Here is an 18,358-nt window from a genome sequence, read left to right on the forward strand (position 1 = left end):
CATGTGTATAAAATCAATAATCCACYTAATCAATAAAATTTAACATTATAACGTTCTCCTTTTGGTATTCTTTTAATTTTTATGTAATTATTTTAATGTTCCTGCATAGAGATGACTTCCAGGGTAACATTTAGCTGTAACATAAGGAAAGTGCATTAGTGCATTAAAATAATTGTTAATGTATACGTAATGTAACCGTATATGTTAATGAAAAAAGAAAGTGCATTTCTCTAAACAATTATAAAACCAATATATTAAAACAATGTATAAATAATATACTAATGAAAAATATTAATTACTGAAGTTTACCATTATGATAGAAGAAAGCTGTGAGATGTCTGCTCGTTAAAATACTAAAAAATATTGCCTGGATTCATTTGAAAATCTTCCAAGTTCTTTTTTTATGTATGTACTTAATATATAAAACAATGAAATATTCTAATTAATGCTGTGCTTTTCCAGATCTTCAAACACTTGCAAATCTGCAAATTATAAGATTGTATTAGTAAAGTATCAAGTAAACTGGACAATATGCACGATAAGTATTGTAGTAATTCAGAAATAGTGTGCAATTGAAAGCACTTATTCATTTTTTTCTGCTGATAAGCTTCTTTGCCAGCGTTCCTACGGTCTGCGGCTGTACGTCTTCGAATGATTAGCGGACATTGTAAAGAGAAAGCTATCATTAGAAAATTTAAGCGATAAGACTATTAGACCAAGCTAGATAAAAACCTTTAAAACCACGACTATTGATATTGGAAATGAACAGTGAAAAAAAAAGAAAGAGAGAGAGAGAGAAAGAGAGCAAGAGAAAAAAGAGAAGAAAAATATTATTTCACGGGAAAGACTCATAACTAGGACAATGCTAACCAGGACGACAAGCACCGGATACGGCTTTCAGTGAAAAAATTTCGAATCTACTACAAGAAAAAAAGAAAAGTAGAGAGAAAAAATGAAAAAAAAAAAAAAATAAAAATGCATAGATAACGCATGCTCGAATCCAGTGTAATAAAGCGAAGTGCTCTCTCGTGCGGCGGACTCTCCAAGTCGCTTTCATCCGTGTCGCGATACCGCTAGGTTCTCTGCAATCCTCACGATTACAAAGCTAAAATTTTTCTACTCATAGCTCGATCATTAATATAGCGCATATCTACTCGGATTACTTGAATAGTGAACAATTTTTTATATGCATACCTTTCGTTTCCTTTAGCACAATTTAAAAAAGAAAGAGAAGAAGTTAGAGGAAGAAATATAAAGATAAAGAAAAAGACGTTGGATTTGTTATTCAAAAAAGCGTCTTAAAAAGAACTTTATTTTATTTTGAAGGAGACACACATCTTGCGACTGCCACAAATCTTTTCTAGGTGACCAATAAGAGGGATATTCTGATAGAGGGTAAAATTGGAAAAAAGAACACAAAATTGAGTAGTGTCCATAACGAAATGATTATTGATCGACGCTTCTGGCTTGATAAAATAGAGAGAGAGTCTATCCGAACATAGGTATATATATACATACGTATGTATGTAATTTTTTGGTGAAAGAGACCCGGAAAATTCGCGAACGAAAAAGAAAAACGTTAGGGTTACGTGATATCCGTATAGTTTTCGATTACACCCATTCGTATCGGATTCTCCTTGCGTTGAACCGCAAGAGAGCCAAATGCGTTTCCCAACTCTCTGACCGACATAGCAATTTTTCATAAAAATATTGCCCAACGATTTCCGCCTGACTCGGTCCCTCTTTACGCTTCTCTTCTCTGAGCGTTCAGCAACCGAAGCATCTTTCTTCAAGTTTTCTGCACGATTTCCCACGCGAGCCTTGTGCCAGGTTCGAGGCAAAATAAGTTATAAATAATGACCAAAAGGCTAAGAAGAAATCTAAATGTTTCTTTTTCCCCTTTTCTTTTTCTTGGATTCTCGACTGTATGCTATCATATTATACGAACGTATTATTATTCTGGAATCAAAATACAATAATAGAATACTTCTATTTATTCGGTCAGTATTTTGAAATAAATTTTATTTAACTTACAGTTTATTTAAAAAAATTGCATTATAAATACTGGCCATTTATTTCAAATATTGATCAGAAATATTTAGAAATACTGACATAATAAATAGCAGCAACATAACGAAAATTGAATAATTCAATAGAAACTTTAATCACAAATAGTACTTATCGTTTCTGTCAAGAACAATCCCTTCGAGATTCGGTTCCGTTTACAATCTAACGTTCGAGATATCAATTTGAAAAAATCTTGGGCGCAGTTTTGATCTTTCGTGCATTAAAAAAATTGGCGAATTTGTTCATTCCATTCTTTTTCTTTTTCTATAATACGATATTGCGTACGACAATAAACTATCGTTGAACACCGACTCTCTCTATATGTTTCTGTCTCATGAGAGAATAAGAATTCCAATACATTCGATAAATTTCCGATATTACAAAGTTCTGTTCAGTTTATTTGTCAACAGGTCATAAAGTTTCATAATTTGTGTCCAGTAAACGTTCGTTCGAAAATGTTTCAAAAAATAAAAAAAATATACATAAATATTGCAATTCAAAAGTACTCTTGTATAATTATGATAATGAAAATTAAACTATATACAATATAATTTGATTTCGTTTTATTTTCATGTTTTTATAAATTAAAAAATATTAATATATTAATACAATTATTTTAATATTCATTTAAATAAACTATCTCTCTCTCTCTCTCTCTCTCTCTCTCTTTTCTCTCTCTCTCTCTCTCTCCCTCTCTCTCTCTCTCTCTCTCTCTCTCTCTCTCTCTCTCTCCAAATTACCCGCGAAATATTTTATGATCATAAAATCCCTAATTCGATTGATATAAATGTTCAACTTTAATCTACGATCTATGCTCATAATTAATATTAAAAATAAATAAAACAAATATTTCTTCGTATTATTCTAAATGTATTTCTAAGCAAGAGATCTAAACAATTAAACAATTTAATAAAAAGAAAATAAATTTACATCAGAAACACACACATTTTTGAATCTCGTTCGTTCGTATAGTTAACTATTCTGTCGATACATTCTCTGTGGTTGGTGGTGCCTTCTACCGTTGTATAGAAAAAATAACAACCAAACTCTGTTCTTATTGGTTAAATTTAAATCGTTATAGATTAGGTCTGTTGAAATGCGGTTTACATTATTAACGGATAATTCTCAGTGCAGAAATTTCATAAAGTGAAGCGCAAAGTCTTTCATTTTGCTTTACATTGTAATTACAAAAAGTAAACCGATTTATTAATCCACGTTGAAAATAATATAAATATGTAATCTCTTCAAGTATGTGTTCGTGTACATGGTGAAGTAAAAACAGATGAATATTTGAATACTTGGAAGAAACGTTTTTGAAAGGTCGCTGTTTATTATAGAATTTAGAAGTTTTCAAGTGAATCCTTTTGACTTTTAAAAATGACTGCATCACTGTCGGTATTAGCAAGTCTTGACGAAGTAGTAAGATGTTCAAACGTCCTCATAAATGGATCCTGCGAAGAAGGTGAATATAGATGTTCCAAATATTTTTTTCTATTAATATTTATAACATACTTTTAATATTATTTTTACTTTCTTTTAGAATTTCTTCAATTTGCTATTAATCAAGAAGAAATGCGACAGAAATGGTTGGCATCTGTCCAAGAATGTCAACGGCTTCATATAGCCTTAGAAAAATCTCATCATGAAACAACGCGTCTTGATAGAAAGCTCAATCATGCTAGACGTTTGTTGAATGAGGAAAAACAGATGCGAAGAGCTGCTGAAGAAGAGAAACATTCTTTGGTATTATGATCTTCCTTTACATAAATATAAAAATAAAGCAATTTTTTGAATGTATAATATTTAACAGGAACGACAGATTGCTTTAGTCAGAGATCTTCTTTTTAATGATGGTGGAAGAAACTTGAATGATGAAACCAGAGAAAAATTACAATTTCTCAACAATACTTCTATAAATGGTAGAAACAGCAATGTACATATTAAAGATTTACACCATAATGATAAGTACGTTTACTTCTTTTTACAAAAGATATAAAAAGCTATTACGAAGAACTATATTTATCTCCTCGCTTTTAGACTCAACACAATAACGGAGTTAGACTCTACTGGTTCTATATTAAGTGACTTTAGTTGTTTTTCAAAATCAGAGGATGATTTAGATACAAGCATTATTATTCAACAAAATCAGAAGAAAAGGGAATGGAAAGAACATAGACCAAGTGGAGAATACTCTCCAAAGAAACGTCGTAGTACGTTGCAAAAAGTCACAGAATTAAATACTTCTGATAAAATAATAGCTACTACTACTGTCACAGTGCCAAAAGAAGGTGCAATCACTGCCTCTTCAGTAATCGAAGCTATACCAATGAATGAAACTACTAATCCTCAAGGACCTACACAGAGTGCACGTAAAAGACGCAAAAGTTTAGATCGCAGTAAAAATAAATTAACGCAAATAGATCTCAATGAAATAGCTGTTGATACTACAGTATGTAGTCAATTTCTTTTTTAACTTATATTAATATTACTTTTAATTAATAGTAATTACTTTTGATACTTTTGATATATATATATATATATATATAAATTTTTTTTTTTCTTATAAAGCCTTCAGCACCAAAAGCAGATATTCTTACATCGGGTTCCGATTCAGAAACTGCTTTCAAACCAAGTCCAAATATTGGTGGATACACTTTAAATATTAAAAATTCTAGAGGTCACAGTTTCACAGCAAAAACAGTCATTAAACCTGAAATGTGTACACCTTGTGGAAAACGGTAAGATATTTTTCATTTAAATTTGGAACATTATATAAATACTAAAATTATAACTTAAATTATAAATTTATTTTTACAATTTTAGAATTCGATTTGGTAAAGTAGCTGTAAAATGTAGAGACTGTAAGGCTACAGCACATACAGAATGTAAAGATGTAGTACCACTTCCTTGTGTTCCAACAGGAAATACTCCTACTTTCCGTGGTACTTCAGTAAGTATAAGATAAATGAAAAATAAGATATGTTTTAATAATGAAATTAACCAAAAATTTCTTTCTTCTATTATTTGCAGGGTACTATAGCAGACTATGCTCCTATGATCCCTCCAATGGTGCCTTCATTAATAGTTCATTGTATTAATGAAGTAGAATTGAGAGGTATGAGTGAACAAGGACTATATAGAGTAAATGGCGGTATAACGGATGTTAAATGTTTGAAAGAAAAGTTTCTCAGAGGCAAAGGTGCCCCTAATCTTTCTGAAATTGATATACCTACGATCTGTTCTACACTAAAAGATTTTCTTAGGTATGTCTTTTCTTTATGGTTTTATTTTATTTTACTCTTGTCTTTTTATTAATATAATATAAAATAATTTTTAATAATCATTGAATAACAATTGATACTTTTTATTATAGATCTTTGCGGGAACCTTTAATCACTGTAGCACTTTGGGCAGATTTTGTTCGTGCTACTACTATTCCAGATAAAGAAGATGCAGATGCAGCACTCTATCAAGCAATTTCAGAACTTCCACAACCTAATCGAGACACACTTGCTTTTCTTGTATTACATTTACAACGAGTATCAAGTAGTGCTGAATGTAAAATGCCAATAAGTAATCTCGCTAAAGTGTTTGGTCCAACTTTAGTTGGCTTCAGTTCCCTAGAACCATCTCCTACTTCTATGCTTAGTGAAACAAAAAATCAAGTTGCAGTATGTAAAAGTAATATTTACATTATTATATTACAAAGTATAAAATTGTTAACATTATTCGTATTACATTTTTCAGATCGTGGAGAGCTTATTAAAAATTCCTTCTGATTATTGGGCAAACTTTGTTAATCCTGAAAATTTGAACAATATTGGTACTCCTAAAACTGGAGAATTAAGACATACACCATCTACAGAATCACTATTGAAACGTACAGCATCTCGTGGATTTTTCCATACACCTCTTACATCCAGGTTAGTTTGAAATCTTTTAATTGACTATATTTTTATTTTCCTCTATCTATAAGTGTTTCATTTCTTTTTTTCTTTTCATTTTCATACTATTTTCTTTCAGTCGTACATTTATTAAGAAAAATAAAAAATACTTCGCAACTCCACCTTCTAGAATAGGATATTAAGTAATGTTACTATATTATTACTTGTATAGATATAATGCAAAACACTATCGAGATTAATTAAATTAAACGTTATATTTGCAATTGCCTTATAAAATTAAGTGAAACTGAGAGTCGCACTTAATAATTAATTAACAATCAGCGATTGTTTAGGCTCGTACTCTTTAATTTGATTATATTTAATATTAATTATTTCATCAAAAACTTGCACAAACTTTTTATATTTACTATAAGAAGTGCCTTATAACATTTTCCACGTTTACTTATTACAAATACAATTACAAATAATATATATATATATATAATGTTAGAAATATAGTACCTTGTTCTTTTTTTTTTTAACATTTAGTTCAAATCGACAGCGTACTTAATATTAAAGTATAAGTAATTTGTAAAAAAATAGCGCAATAACGTAAGATATTCTATAATTCGTTTAATATTTATCACATAAAAAAAGTATGACATATATTTTTATACTTATACTTTTTCAGTTTTTGTATAAATATAAAATATACTTTTTCAGTTTTTGTATAAATATAAAACGATACTCTGTCGTTAAAAAGTAAATTTCTCTACGATTTAACACGTGTTTATCTCACTTAACAATACGTATATAAATATCTATTATTATAACAAAAGTAAGAAATAAAATCGATAATTGTATTAAGACAATATTCTTGCAGTAAAATACAAAAAAATTATTGTTTTATAAAAACTATCTCTTTAGAAATTGAATTAACACCATATGTGCTTTATTATTTCATACGTTCAACTTTCATTGTAATATACTCCATTTCTTTCGTATTTTTTTTTAAGACTTAAATTTAAATCACAGCTAAAATTCATTATTTGTTATTTAATTTAGCAATAATTGGAATAGTACGAGAGATCTAGTCATGTGGTCATATTAAAAATAATCAAACGATATATATCCATAAATTCGTTTTTTTACATTTTTGTATTTTTAGTAAAACTTAATTATATGCCTCTTCTTACTGCTTTAAACGCGTACAACTTTTTTCTTTCAACTCCCAACAAGAATCCCAAAATTGTTTCAACCTGTTATCCCCGTTTGAACAAAAATGTTTAAAATCTTGAATAATTTTCTTTTGAAACAATTCATCACCGGCTGAAGTGGATAATGATCTCCACTTCCGACTGATCATGTGATTCCATGACCAAAGAAATCCCATCTTCAAATAAAACAAATATTTTCTTATATATCCCCATGTTTAATGTAATACTAATAAATAATTAATACTTACTCGTCTATCTACATTATAATCATCTTTACTTTTGCCACTAACATGACGCGTTATATATGCTTCATGTGGACTTGGTTGTTCCGGATATACTGGATATCTTTTTTGTCCTGTACTTCGTCTTACTATATTTGTACCAGCACGTTGACGTGGCCTTGTACTTTTGGTGGATGGTACAAGTATAAAAGCGTTCCCAGTCATATGAACATATTGATGATCATTTTCCGAACTTTCAACTAAACAGGGTATAAAACCAAATCTCCGTAATATGGCTTCTTGAAATAAGAATAACCTTTGAGCATACGTATCTTCACGAAATTCTGAAAATATATATATTTTTTTTAACGAATATATCAGAACATTAAGTAATCAATATCTTTGATTGTTTATTAACAAACCTTCAAATAGAAATTGTTTATTTGCCATAAGACATTCTGTATCGAGTGGTATAAAGATAGGACCTCTTAAAGGATCACTTTTTAAGGTAAATGGTAATGCTAACAAATCACTTGGAATCGGTATCATTTGAATTCCACACATTTGAGCTTTACGTTGCCAGATGAATATCTTAATAAAAAATAATGTTGTATAATATAAATTTATCATAGAATTATAGTTAATGATTTATGAATATAATATTTACAAGATCAGCTACAATGCTACCAGATGAAGCTACCCATTGCACTACAAGTTCATAAGAATGATCGATCATATAGACAGATTGATACCTGAGATGTCCCCACTCTATTCTATCACTTTTGTTATTGATATCAATGTCTAGATGCGTGTGTTTATATGGTGGACCTATATGATTGAGATAATTAATTAAAAATGTTCTTAATATGAACATAAACAAATAGAATATATTATTTATATAAAAAGTACAACCATTCAATTCCTTCTCCTCCAAGAAACTTGTTAAATCTAAATCGTCCCTTAAAAATAGTGGTACATTCGATTCATCAACAGTATCATAATTAGGTATAGATATAGGAGATGACATTGTTGGTAAAGTGGTAGTGGTGGTACTAGTAGTAGTAGAAGTTGTAGTAGTAGCAGTAGTAGTAGTTGGTTCACACCAACCTTTGGGAGCTTTCATTTCAACTTCCACCCACTCATTTTCAAAACTTTGAAGATCGCCCAGAGGTGGTGAATAATCTGCAGCTAAAATAGAACCAGAATGGAAATTATTCAATTCTATCTCAATTAAATACATTTCTGAAACTTTACCTTTTTGGTTTTCCTTATCCTGAACTATATGATATAAATAAAATCCTAATATAAAAGGTTTAGAAAAATCTCCAGATGCGTGACAAATAAGCGTTTCTTGAATCATTCCCTACAAGAAAGTATATATAATGTTAGGATAAAATCGATACAAGTTTATACATTATATATTTATTATCTTACTTTTATAGTATTGATGGCACTTTCTACAGTAACACCACCTTCTGTATTATTACTTAGCCATTGAACCGCATCTGCACTAACAAAAGTTTGACTCGGTAAAGATGGATGTTGTGTAAGAAATCCTACTCCTGTTTGTGGATGTTTCATAGCTTCCAAAATTTCAGCATTTGTAGCATTACTTTTCAACTTTGTTAATTCCATATTAGCACTACAAAATACATAATTAATTAATAGATGGTATAAATAAATCACATAAGGAATATTAATTATATACCTATCCTCATTAGTTTCAAAATGATCTTGCTGTTGTTGCTCTAAAGCAAGAGGAAGAACTGCTTCGCTCGCAGGAGAGACTCTTCCTCTATCCATTACCTTCGACCCTGATCTAATGTCATAAAATAATATTACAAATTTGTTCAGATATCTTATAAAATATGATTAAAGTGAAAAAAATGAAATGCGTAGTGCCTAGTGGATTAAGCAATGTACATTGTTGCTGCAGAAACAAGCTAACAAGTCTCTTATATATCATTTATCATTATGTAATATGAAAGATTTACGTTTATTAAGAAATTTCATTTGTATGTATACGTTAGAACATTGCTTTTAACAAACAAAAATAAAAAAATGTCAACGTTATTTCATAATTATTATCAAATGTCAATTAAATGGCTCATTATGAATCTTTTTTTTTTTTTAAGAAAAAAAAATCTACATACATACATACCCAAATATGAATAACAAAAAATCAAATTTGAAATAAATATTTATATTAAAAGAGGTAAGAGAATGAACCAACCTGTTTGGCACGTGACGAGGAGTGTCGAGGCACGTGCGTGCAGCCACAGCGGTATTCACTACATGCCTCTCCTGTACAGAGAACCCCGTCACTCCCACACTCACTACCAATCATATACTCTAAGTAGAGTCTCTGCATATATATTTAATCATGCCTTATTTTAAGATTTTGACTTTTATCTACACTGGCAAAATATATCGTGCAGATACTCTGTATACTTGTTTCATAGTAGTAACAAAAAAAAGATGAAGTAAGCTGTAACGTATAGAATGTATACAAAATTCTTTTCTTTTTGTTCAGCACATATAGATTGAAATTGTTTTGTTCGTAAACCTCTTCCAAAGATAACAGTAATATTAGACTAGAGATTAATTAAAAATATTGCTTGTTATTAATTAAAGCACACGATACTTATAATGCAAATTATAAATACAAAGCAAATATCTATGGTAAAGCACTTCTATCACCATCTTACTTCATATATTAGGGTAAAAGTAAACAAATTATAATTACAGAATAACACTATGGATGACAGATACAGATAATTAAAATTCAATTTATCATAAAAGCATATTATTAACACAATATTATAAACAAGAATGTTTTTTATATCTATATTGTTTTCACACAATTTTTAATAAAACGGATTGTCTATCACCATGAATGCTAAACTGAAAATTAATTGTATTTTCACAATCAAACATAAATAATATTAAAACACAAAGAAATTATGCAAGGTAACATTTTCGAGAACTTGTCGAATTACTACATTGACTTTGTAACCAGTTAGCTGTTATTGACGAGTATACTTGCTATGTGGAAAAAATAGTTACCATTTGCTATTTAGGGATATAAAAATTCAATGTTTTTCATGAAGTATTTGAAAATATTGTATTTCCTGAAACAATGTTGTAATTCAATTCTCGTGCTACATATAGACAAGCAGAAGAAGTGTCTAACACCAATTTGGCATGGTCCACTGGAATAAAAAAAGGTGACGAACTACATAGTGAAATTAGCAAAAAGCAATGCTGAAATCATTAATTTAAGCATGTTCAAACCTTGGTCGTGGTTTCTCTGGTAGACGGTTGCTTCCAAGTCGTTCCCTAAAGGGAGAGCTGCTTACTAGACTGGTCTGGAAATTATGATGAAAAGTATGGATAATTATGAGGGCATGATAAAGCTGATGATTATGAAGATAGATATCTGTCTATTTATAATAATATAAAATAAAAAACATGATCATTACAAGAAAAAAGAAAATGTTTGATAAATATTACAATATTAGAAATAAATAGAATTAAACGGTAACATCTCACGCATAATGAGAAAGCTCGCTAAACTGTGGATGCACATTCAAGGCAAGTATCAAGCATATTCAAAATCAATATTAAGTACAGTACATAAGCTTTATGATAATTCGAAATAACATTTATTTAAAAGCAATTAAATTGTATTCACAGGCATAAGGAATACTTATATTCATATATTGAATATAAACGGTGCATATTAATAAGATATAAATTTAGATTGAAATTCATATTTTTCTGCTCGAAATTATCTAATTCAAAGCTTAGACCTGATTAGATTAATAGCTGCCTCAATAGATAGAGGCTATTGCTAGGGGAAGTACCTGGTTAGTGAGGAATATTAGGCTCGTGCTGTGCCTGCGTCTGGTCAAATGAGAGGCAGGGTCTCTTGGAGGGACACCACTTAGAACTGTGGGGCTCTGAAACATAGCATGCTAAATACCCCATCCCTTACGCTGACTACCTGCTTAAATATTTGTTTATATATATTTTATATGGCCACATTTGTAATAAAAAAACTATTTGTTTCTGAATCATCGAGAGGATCATAAACGTTTTTTCAGTATATTGTAACTATAATATCAACCTATGAATGTAAAAAAAAGTTAGTTGCTTTGAATACTTTTGTCCAATATGTTGTAGAAGTAGTGAATGTCTTTAACTACACAAGCTTATTATGAAGCCGTGCATATCTCGCCTCCTATTTGTTTTTATTCACAGCTATTTATATATGTCTATATATTTGAAATGACACATGCAATAATTTATATTACATTATTATAGTAAAAAATGTATTTATAGAAGATATTACCAAGACATGGAATTACATTACAATATTGACATATAAAAATAAATGCAGGAATTAAATATGAAGCTAATCAAATTAAATCAATAAAAATTTTGCATAATTAAATAAGAAATAAAATATAAGTTTAATAATCACATGAGCATAATTGAACTACAAAACTTTGGCATGCACACATTCTAATGTAGTTCTAATAAAATAATATAATGTAAAATTAATATCACAATTAAATAATAGTTAAACAACAAATTATATTTTTAACAAATAAATTATTGCTATATAAAGATATCATGACAATGTTATTTTTTATGATAATTCAATATCATATATTATTTTCTTGCATACACATAAATTGTATAATTTTAAATATTATATTTTCAAATTAGACAAAGAAAAAAAGAAATAAAAATGCATTACCCAATTCTTATTAGGAAGCGGCCGTCGTATTTTGTTCAGCCATCCTTCTATAAAACGTAAAAATCCATCCATGAGAGAAGCTTGCTCGGCTGCTGAAGCTGGTGTATATATGTCGCACTTTGATGAACCTTCTAAAATTTTTCGAGTTGCAAAATTGTTCATCGGCAGTAAAAATACTCTAAACCTCCAATATTTAAGTGTCTTAAAATCAAAAAAGATTATACGACAGATGATGATTTATTCTATAAAATGCAAAAATATGAAATTATCATTAATAAGGATATTATCAAAGTAACTACCTCTACTAAAGCAAAATCAGTATGTCCTCTTGTGCATATATAATGATCTAAATAGTTCCAATTATAATTTTCAAGTTTCTCTGTTGTAAAAGATACCCATGATACTTCATAAGTATCATGATGAGGAGCATGAAATCTATATCGATAATGGATATTAAATGGTGGATAAGGGTGCCTAAGGAATAAATAATATTGTAAATTAATATATTTTTTAGTATTATGTATATGTATATTACAAATAGTTATTTACCTTGGCCTGTATCTTGTAACTGTTATAGAATTACCATAAAGTGATATTTTATGAAAAATTCGTCCAATACTAAGCAAGTATTCTTCTTTTGGTTCTGATTCTGCTTGTCTTCCTCGCATTACAGAACTTATGGGTGCAGCTGTACCACTACCAGGCGTATTACTTTGATTTTTGTTGATAGGTGGTAATAAAATTAGTTGGAAACCCTAAAATAATGAAAATGTAAGTATAATTGTAACAACTATTACTATTATTATGAAAAGTAAAATAATAATCTCATACTTGTGCCAGTCTCTGTGAAACGAGCTCTTTGAAGACTTCTGCAGTTGTTAAAGGTTTTTTATAAACTGCTCGTTGTTGTGCAAAGTCTGCATTTACATCATCTGGTAAAAGATTATAGTCAGAAACAACATAATCATTTTGTAAACTCCTTTTATCTGGGAAGTAATCTGTAGTAATAGGCAAACAAGCTGGAATTGTTAATGACTTCCAGTCAACACCTAAAGAATAAAAAAGAACCGGCTATAATAAAATATTTGTTAAACTATAATAAGAACAAGAAGCAAGTATTGAAACTATACCAATTACACATTCAGCTTCTTAACTTTAATAAAATTGAATACAATATATCTCTCTGCCGTTTTTGATTTTATCTTACGTTTAATTATTCTTTAATTAAAAGAAATTGGTATTCTTCTAATTAAATTGATTACTTTAAACTAAATATATAAACATCTAAAAATGTTATTTAATTCTTTACGATAACAATCTATATCGCAACTCTCTTTTTTTGAAGATAAAATATAACTAAAAAGATATATAGCACATATAGTGTATAAATATATACCTGTATATTATCTAGAGGTGTTAAAATTAACATAAAAAACAAAACTATCAAAGAAGTACAGAGTGCAGAATAAAATTTGGCTACTATATCACACAGAACTTTGAATATAAGGCAAAAGGCTTTTTTTTTTAACACAAATTAAATATGCATTTGTAATATCTACATGTGTGATGTATTGAAATAATATGATTATTTTGTAGGACTACAAAAAGGAGAGAATATAATATTGAGTTTATGTATATGCAAATATAAATAATTCTAAGTATGTACGCGTGCGTGCATATGTCGTGCGGTATTAGATGCAAAGCTACCTCTAAGCATGAAGATGTATATTAAAAATGATATTACTACGCACTTCTACTAAATAGATATTTTTAGGTATTCAAATGAATATACTTATACGAATGTTATCTTGAAAATAAGTTGCATATTATTTCTGTTGTAATAACATAACTTTTATATAAATATTAATTTTCGTTTAGATGGTACATTTGATTACCTTAAAATAACAAAAAGCATAGATCGAAAGATAAATAATGGCATATAAAACATGAAGTACAAAAGAACTTGTAAAATAGAAGAGTTATATAAATCCTGTAGTATTGGATTGATTTCCTAAGTTTTGCAGAAGGCTACATCTTCTAAAAAAAAGCAGATCTTAACAAAGAGAAACATCTATGTAAAAGCATTTTATAAAATAAAATTAAACGTTGCACACATCTAAGTGCATGTATAAAATACATATACAAATATGCAAATCCACATAACCAGAGTGTTATATAAATAATAATGAAGTAATATTATATCCCTTAAATATCACTAGAATTAATAAACAATGAAACAGAAGTAATTAATAAAGAAAGATTATATACTATCTTGATATTAAAGACATATTCTCTATATGGACTACATAGCTTGAAATAAATAACTTCATTGATTAAGTAATTCAACTTGAATCACACACAAATGGCTATGTACAATATGCATGCACAGAAAACAAGAATAGAAATAAGAGAAATTAGAAAGACAATGAGAAACTAATTTAAAGTAGTAACAGTTCTACTTGGACTTAATATCCCAAAATAAATGTATACCATAACCGAATCAACTTTCAGTAATATATGGCGCTAACCTATGATTGCTGTTTAATGTGACATCATAGTTGTACATCACACACACATCAATACGTCCAGCGTTGTGTCCCAATAAGACGTACCATAGCATGGAAATAAATGCAATACCATTATTTTTTTTTATCTCCGATTGGTTTATGTTGATAATATATAAAATTATTTCTAAAAATGAATAATCCTTTTTTAATCCTTATTAATGTCTGACATATAACAGTGTGAACGATATTGCTTCTTTAATGAATCTGTCTCAAATAAATATAAATAATACTTTATTCATGTTATTACTGATTGAGTTATATTCCAATATAATTAATATAAAGGTTCTGATGAGATTGTTTTAAAAACATTCAATGATGAAATAAATATGTACTAATGCAAAAACCACACAAGAAGCAGTATACATTATATTATGTAAGATGAAATGATGTGAATAGTTATATAAAAAGTAATTGCAGATTACTTAGAGATTCTCTCATTTACACTGTAATCCTACTTAATTTAGATTATGTAATTATTTGTTCATTTAATCTTGTTAATAATACTTCACCTTACTTTATGCAAAATTTGTAGATAAAGATATATGGAATAATTATTGGCAAACCTGTTGTAAGTGCTGGTGTCCACTCCTGCTCACCAGTGGCACCCCATAAAAGTGTTAAGCTCTTATTAGTTCCAGATGAATTAGTATTTGAAACTTTATCTCCGCCTATCAGATTTATTCGTTGAAACTTTCCTTTTGTATCTATAATAAAAAATATATATTGTGCAATTAAAAATTAGATATAAATATTCTATTTAGCATTGAGTACTAACGATCTTGAAATCCAATTTGAGATGCTGATCTTGATATATGATGTGGATTGCTAGTAGTTGTAATTTGATCCATAGGAGATCCACTCAACGTTGAAGTAGTATCACTCTGGGGTTCAGGATGCGACTGAGTTGGAACAGCTTGATAATGATGTTGTTGTATCAAAACACCCGATGGACCTAAAATTATTACTACTGTAAAATATGATACAAGGATCTGACAATTATAATTACCTTTAGGAAAAATATGACTCCATCTGCGTCTATTGCTAGTTAGTTTTATAGTAACGTGTGAAGGATCAAAAGGATTGATAAGTGCTCTGCTAGGTCTGACTATATTTGTAGGCTGAGAAATTGAATTAGTAGGACTACCAGCACTTCCAACAACTGGTCTGAATGGTGGTGATATTTCAGAATCAGTTATATCACTTTTGATAGATGTTCTTGATACTATAAAAATAACAAATTTAAAATATATAACATTTCATTTTTATTACTGGAAATATTTGAATCAATATAATTATTGTATACATACCATTTGCTTCCTCATTAGAACCGTTATTCTCAACACTTTCTGCCCTATGAGGTATAGAGATTGCAGCACTTCTTGCTGCTGCTGGTATTAATGCATGTGTTTCAGGTGGTGGATGATGAATATCAGGATCTGACATTTTACGTTTTAAAAGCTTTAATATATGAGCATTGTTATGAGTCTCAATGCAGGCCACACTTGTTTTTTTAGTTCTCGTAGTAACTCTTTGCAAACTACTTTAATTAAAACTTGAAATTACATATATTATAAAACAAATTAAAATGATATGTCAATAATGGTATATAATACCTTGAAGTATGAACATGAGGCAATTGAAAAACTTGAGCGTCATAAGCGTCATAATCAAATAAAGAATTATGCAAGCATTCCCTAGGATCTTCTTGTAAAAGTTTGGTTTTACAATTTAATTTGCCATTATCCGTAGAATGTTTAGACACTTTTTGAGGCAATTTAATGCGTGGTATAAAAGTAGAATAAGGTATTTTTTTATTCGTCGAATAAAAACTAAGATTAATCCAATGAGGCATACTGTAGTCATCTGGTGCATTTATAGATGTATCCTTATTATGAAACTAAAATAATATGTTTCTCATAATAATATATTCCTTTTTTAATCAATAAATATAATGAATACTACAATTTAAAAAACCAGCAAAAGAATATGTAAATTTAAAAAGTCAAAGCATTACTATATATACTACAACATAATCATCATAGTCGCGAAATATAAATAAATAGAAAATGTATTACCTTTAATAAAGGAACTGCATGCAATGGTTGTTCTCCAACACAAACTAAATCGCTATTTACTCCATTGTCAATAACTCTTTGTTTAGTAACATTCGTCAATTCTCGGTCAACTTCAAATACACCTACACCTGGAGTTATTACAACTGACAATTGACCTGTTCTATCAAAGCTACGGTCAAGATAATGTTTTTCAAAAACTGCAAACAAAATATAAATTAATATAAAATATAAATACTTTGTTCACACACACACACACACACACACATATATAATTACTGATTATTACCATTTAATGACATGTTCAAGACTTCTAAAAAATTGCCTTGCGCTGCCGTAGAGTTAACTGCTTTAGGCATAATAATATCTGGCCTTTGATGATACTCCAAAACAATTTTTTGATAATCAGTAAACAATTTACGTAATTGCACCAATACATTACTCCAATCTTCGTATCTTTCATTCTGTACTGCTACTCTATAAAAATCTTCATAGAATCTACCTCTATAATCATGTTGTAAGCAATCTCTCATATGATTTGGAAACTCTTCTAAACTCGTGGCATTATAAAATGTTCTTGAAAACAAAACTATTGTTACTTCATGATTACTACCATTCTTTTTCCATTTTTGAAACAGATCTGCTAAAAATCCATTAACTGCTTTTTCGAAATAAAGATCGCCATGAATATCAAAATCCCACATTTCTGAACTCATTTGGATAAAAAGGTAAACCATACTTGTAGAAGAACGAAAGACTACCTAAATCATATAATAAAAAAACAAAGTCAATGTATAATTTAATTCTATAATCTATATATATAATAATAAAAGTAAAATCCTTTCTATACCTTAGTATCATCAGTGATAACACCACAAGCAACTCTATCGCCTTGAGACCACATTTCGTAAACTTGACAACGAATACTACCTCCACAAAATTCTATCTTCTTATTCATATAAACGCAGGTATTAACCTAATTAAACAAATACATAACAAATAAAGGTAATAAATTCCAATAGCTGAAACATAATAATAACAAGTAAAAATTGAAATATACCAAGCTATTTTTTAATCTCCACATTTCACTGCGTCCCATATATTGATCTTTGAATGTTAGCTCAACTGAGTCTAATGCTACATCTTCTGGATTAACAATATTCATATAAACATCAGCAAAAGTTCTTAATTGAAACATAGTTGCTACATTATTTTCAACACTAATTGTTTCACGTCCTTGAAGATCTTCTTTAAAGGATGTAACTTGTAGAAGTAAGCGGCTGAACTCATCTTCTGGATGATAAATTTCAACAACATCACCGGTCTTAATTCCTGGATAATCTTTGGGATTAATTATTAAATCTTCACCACTAAAGTTTTTTTGATGTACAATTAATTTAAATAACTTCATTTTTAACCCATCACTTTAATGGTCAGCTGTGGTCTTACACTATTATACCTACGTATAGCATCTAGGTAATCTGATATATATACTGTTTTAAATCCTTGTGAACAAGGAAATGTTCTACATTTGTCACTAGGTATCGCTTCAATCGTCGTTAATT

The 18,358-nt window shown here is 29.1% G+C and overlaps 2 protein-coding genes across 8 annotated transcripts; one reads left to right on the forward strand and one right to left on the reverse strand.

The window, feature by feature from the left end:
* Window positions 1-3,163: 3,163 nt before the first annotated feature.
* On the forward strand, window positions 3,164-6,181 carry LOC106783801 (rac GTPase-activating protein 1-like). The gene is made up of 10 exons (XM_014742688.1): window positions 3,164-3,529; window positions 3,608-3,810; window positions 3,878-4,032; window positions 4,105-4,516; window positions 4,636-4,805; window positions 4,891-5,017; window positions 5,098-5,330; window positions 5,441-5,738; window positions 5,815-5,990; window positions 6,091-6,181. The coding sequence occupies exons 1-10, from the start codon at window positions 3,445-3,447 to the stop codon at window positions 6,152-6,154; spliced, it is 1,923 nt and encodes a 640-aa protein (XP_014598174.1). The 5' UTR covers window positions 3,164-3,444; the 3' UTR covers window positions 6,155-6,181.
* Window positions 6,182-6,399: 218 nt separating this feature from the next.
* LOC106783800 (DEP domain-containing protein 5) lies at window positions 6,400-18,282 on the reverse strand. Of its 7 annotated transcripts, none has more exons than XM_014742683.1 (24): window positions 17,854-18,282; window positions 17,644-17,769; window positions 17,083-17,554; window positions 16,797-16,993; window positions 16,335-16,618; window positions 16,029-16,258; window positions 15,728-15,943; window positions 15,497-15,673; window positions 15,285-15,425; window positions 14,683-14,691; window positions 12,986-13,203; window positions 12,704-12,909; window positions 12,454-12,628; window positions 12,155-12,355; window positions 11,256-11,351; window positions 10,684-10,757; window positions 9,098-9,208; window positions 8,824-9,031; window positions 8,644-8,752; window positions 8,302-8,577; window positions 8,057-8,217; window positions 7,812-7,980; window positions 7,417-7,733; window positions 6,400-7,344 (listed from the first exon to the last, which is right to left on the reverse strand). In XM_014742683.1, the coding sequence occupies exons 1-24, from the start codon at window positions 18,202-18,204 to the stop codon at window positions 7,144-7,146; spliced, it is 4,725 nt and encodes a 1,574-aa protein (XP_014598169.1). In that variant the 5' UTR covers window positions 18,205-18,282; the 3' UTR covers window positions 6,400-7,143. The 7 variants fall into 7 exon arrangements, 6 of the variants coding, with proteins under 6 accessions (XP_014598169.1, XP_014598168.1, XP_014598167.1 ...); XM_014742682.1 differs by lacking the exon at window positions 10,684-10,757 and adding an exon at window positions 9,623-9,693 and having other exon boundaries at window positions 16,029-16,261; XM_014742681.1 differs by having other exon boundaries at window positions 16,029-16,261.
* Window positions 18,283-18,358: the final 76 nt, after the last annotated feature.

This window comes from Polistes canadensis, unplaced genomic scaffold (genome assembly GCF_001313835.1).
Source record: "Polistes canadensis isolate GaletaPanama2010 unplaced genomic scaffold, ASM131383v1 scaffold_25, whole genome shotgun sequence".
NCBI lineage: Eukaryota > Metazoa > Arthropoda > Insecta > Hymenoptera > Vespidae > Polistes > Polistes canadensis.

Excerpts from the sequence above, each read along its gene's own strand:
- LOC106783801 (XM_014742688.1), top strand. The coding sequence starts at position 3,445 with ATGACTGCATCACTGTCGGTATTAGCAAGTCTTGACGAAGTAGTAAGA. Across the intron at positions 4,806-4,890 it reads TGTACACCTTGTGGAAAACG|AATTCGATTTGGTAAAGTAG; the intron begins GTAAGATATTTT and ends TTACAATTTTAG. Across the intron at positions 5,991-6,090 it reads CATACACCTCTTACATCCAG|TCGTACATTTATTAAGAAAA; the intron begins GTTAGTTTGAAA and ends ATTTTCTTTCAG.
- LOC106783800 (XM_014742681.1), bottom strand. The coding sequence starts at position 18,204 with ATGAAGTTATTTAAATTAATTGTACATCAAAAAAACTTTAGTGGTGAA. Across the intron at positions 11,352-12,154 it reads CGCTTCCTAATAAGAATTGG|AGCCCCACAGTTCTAAGTGG; the intron begins GTAATGCATTTT and ends GCTATGTTTCAG. Across the intron at positions 9,032-9,097 it reads TTTGAAACTAATGAGGATAG|TGCTAATATGGAATTAACAA; the intron begins GTATATAATTAA and ends TGTATTTTGTAG.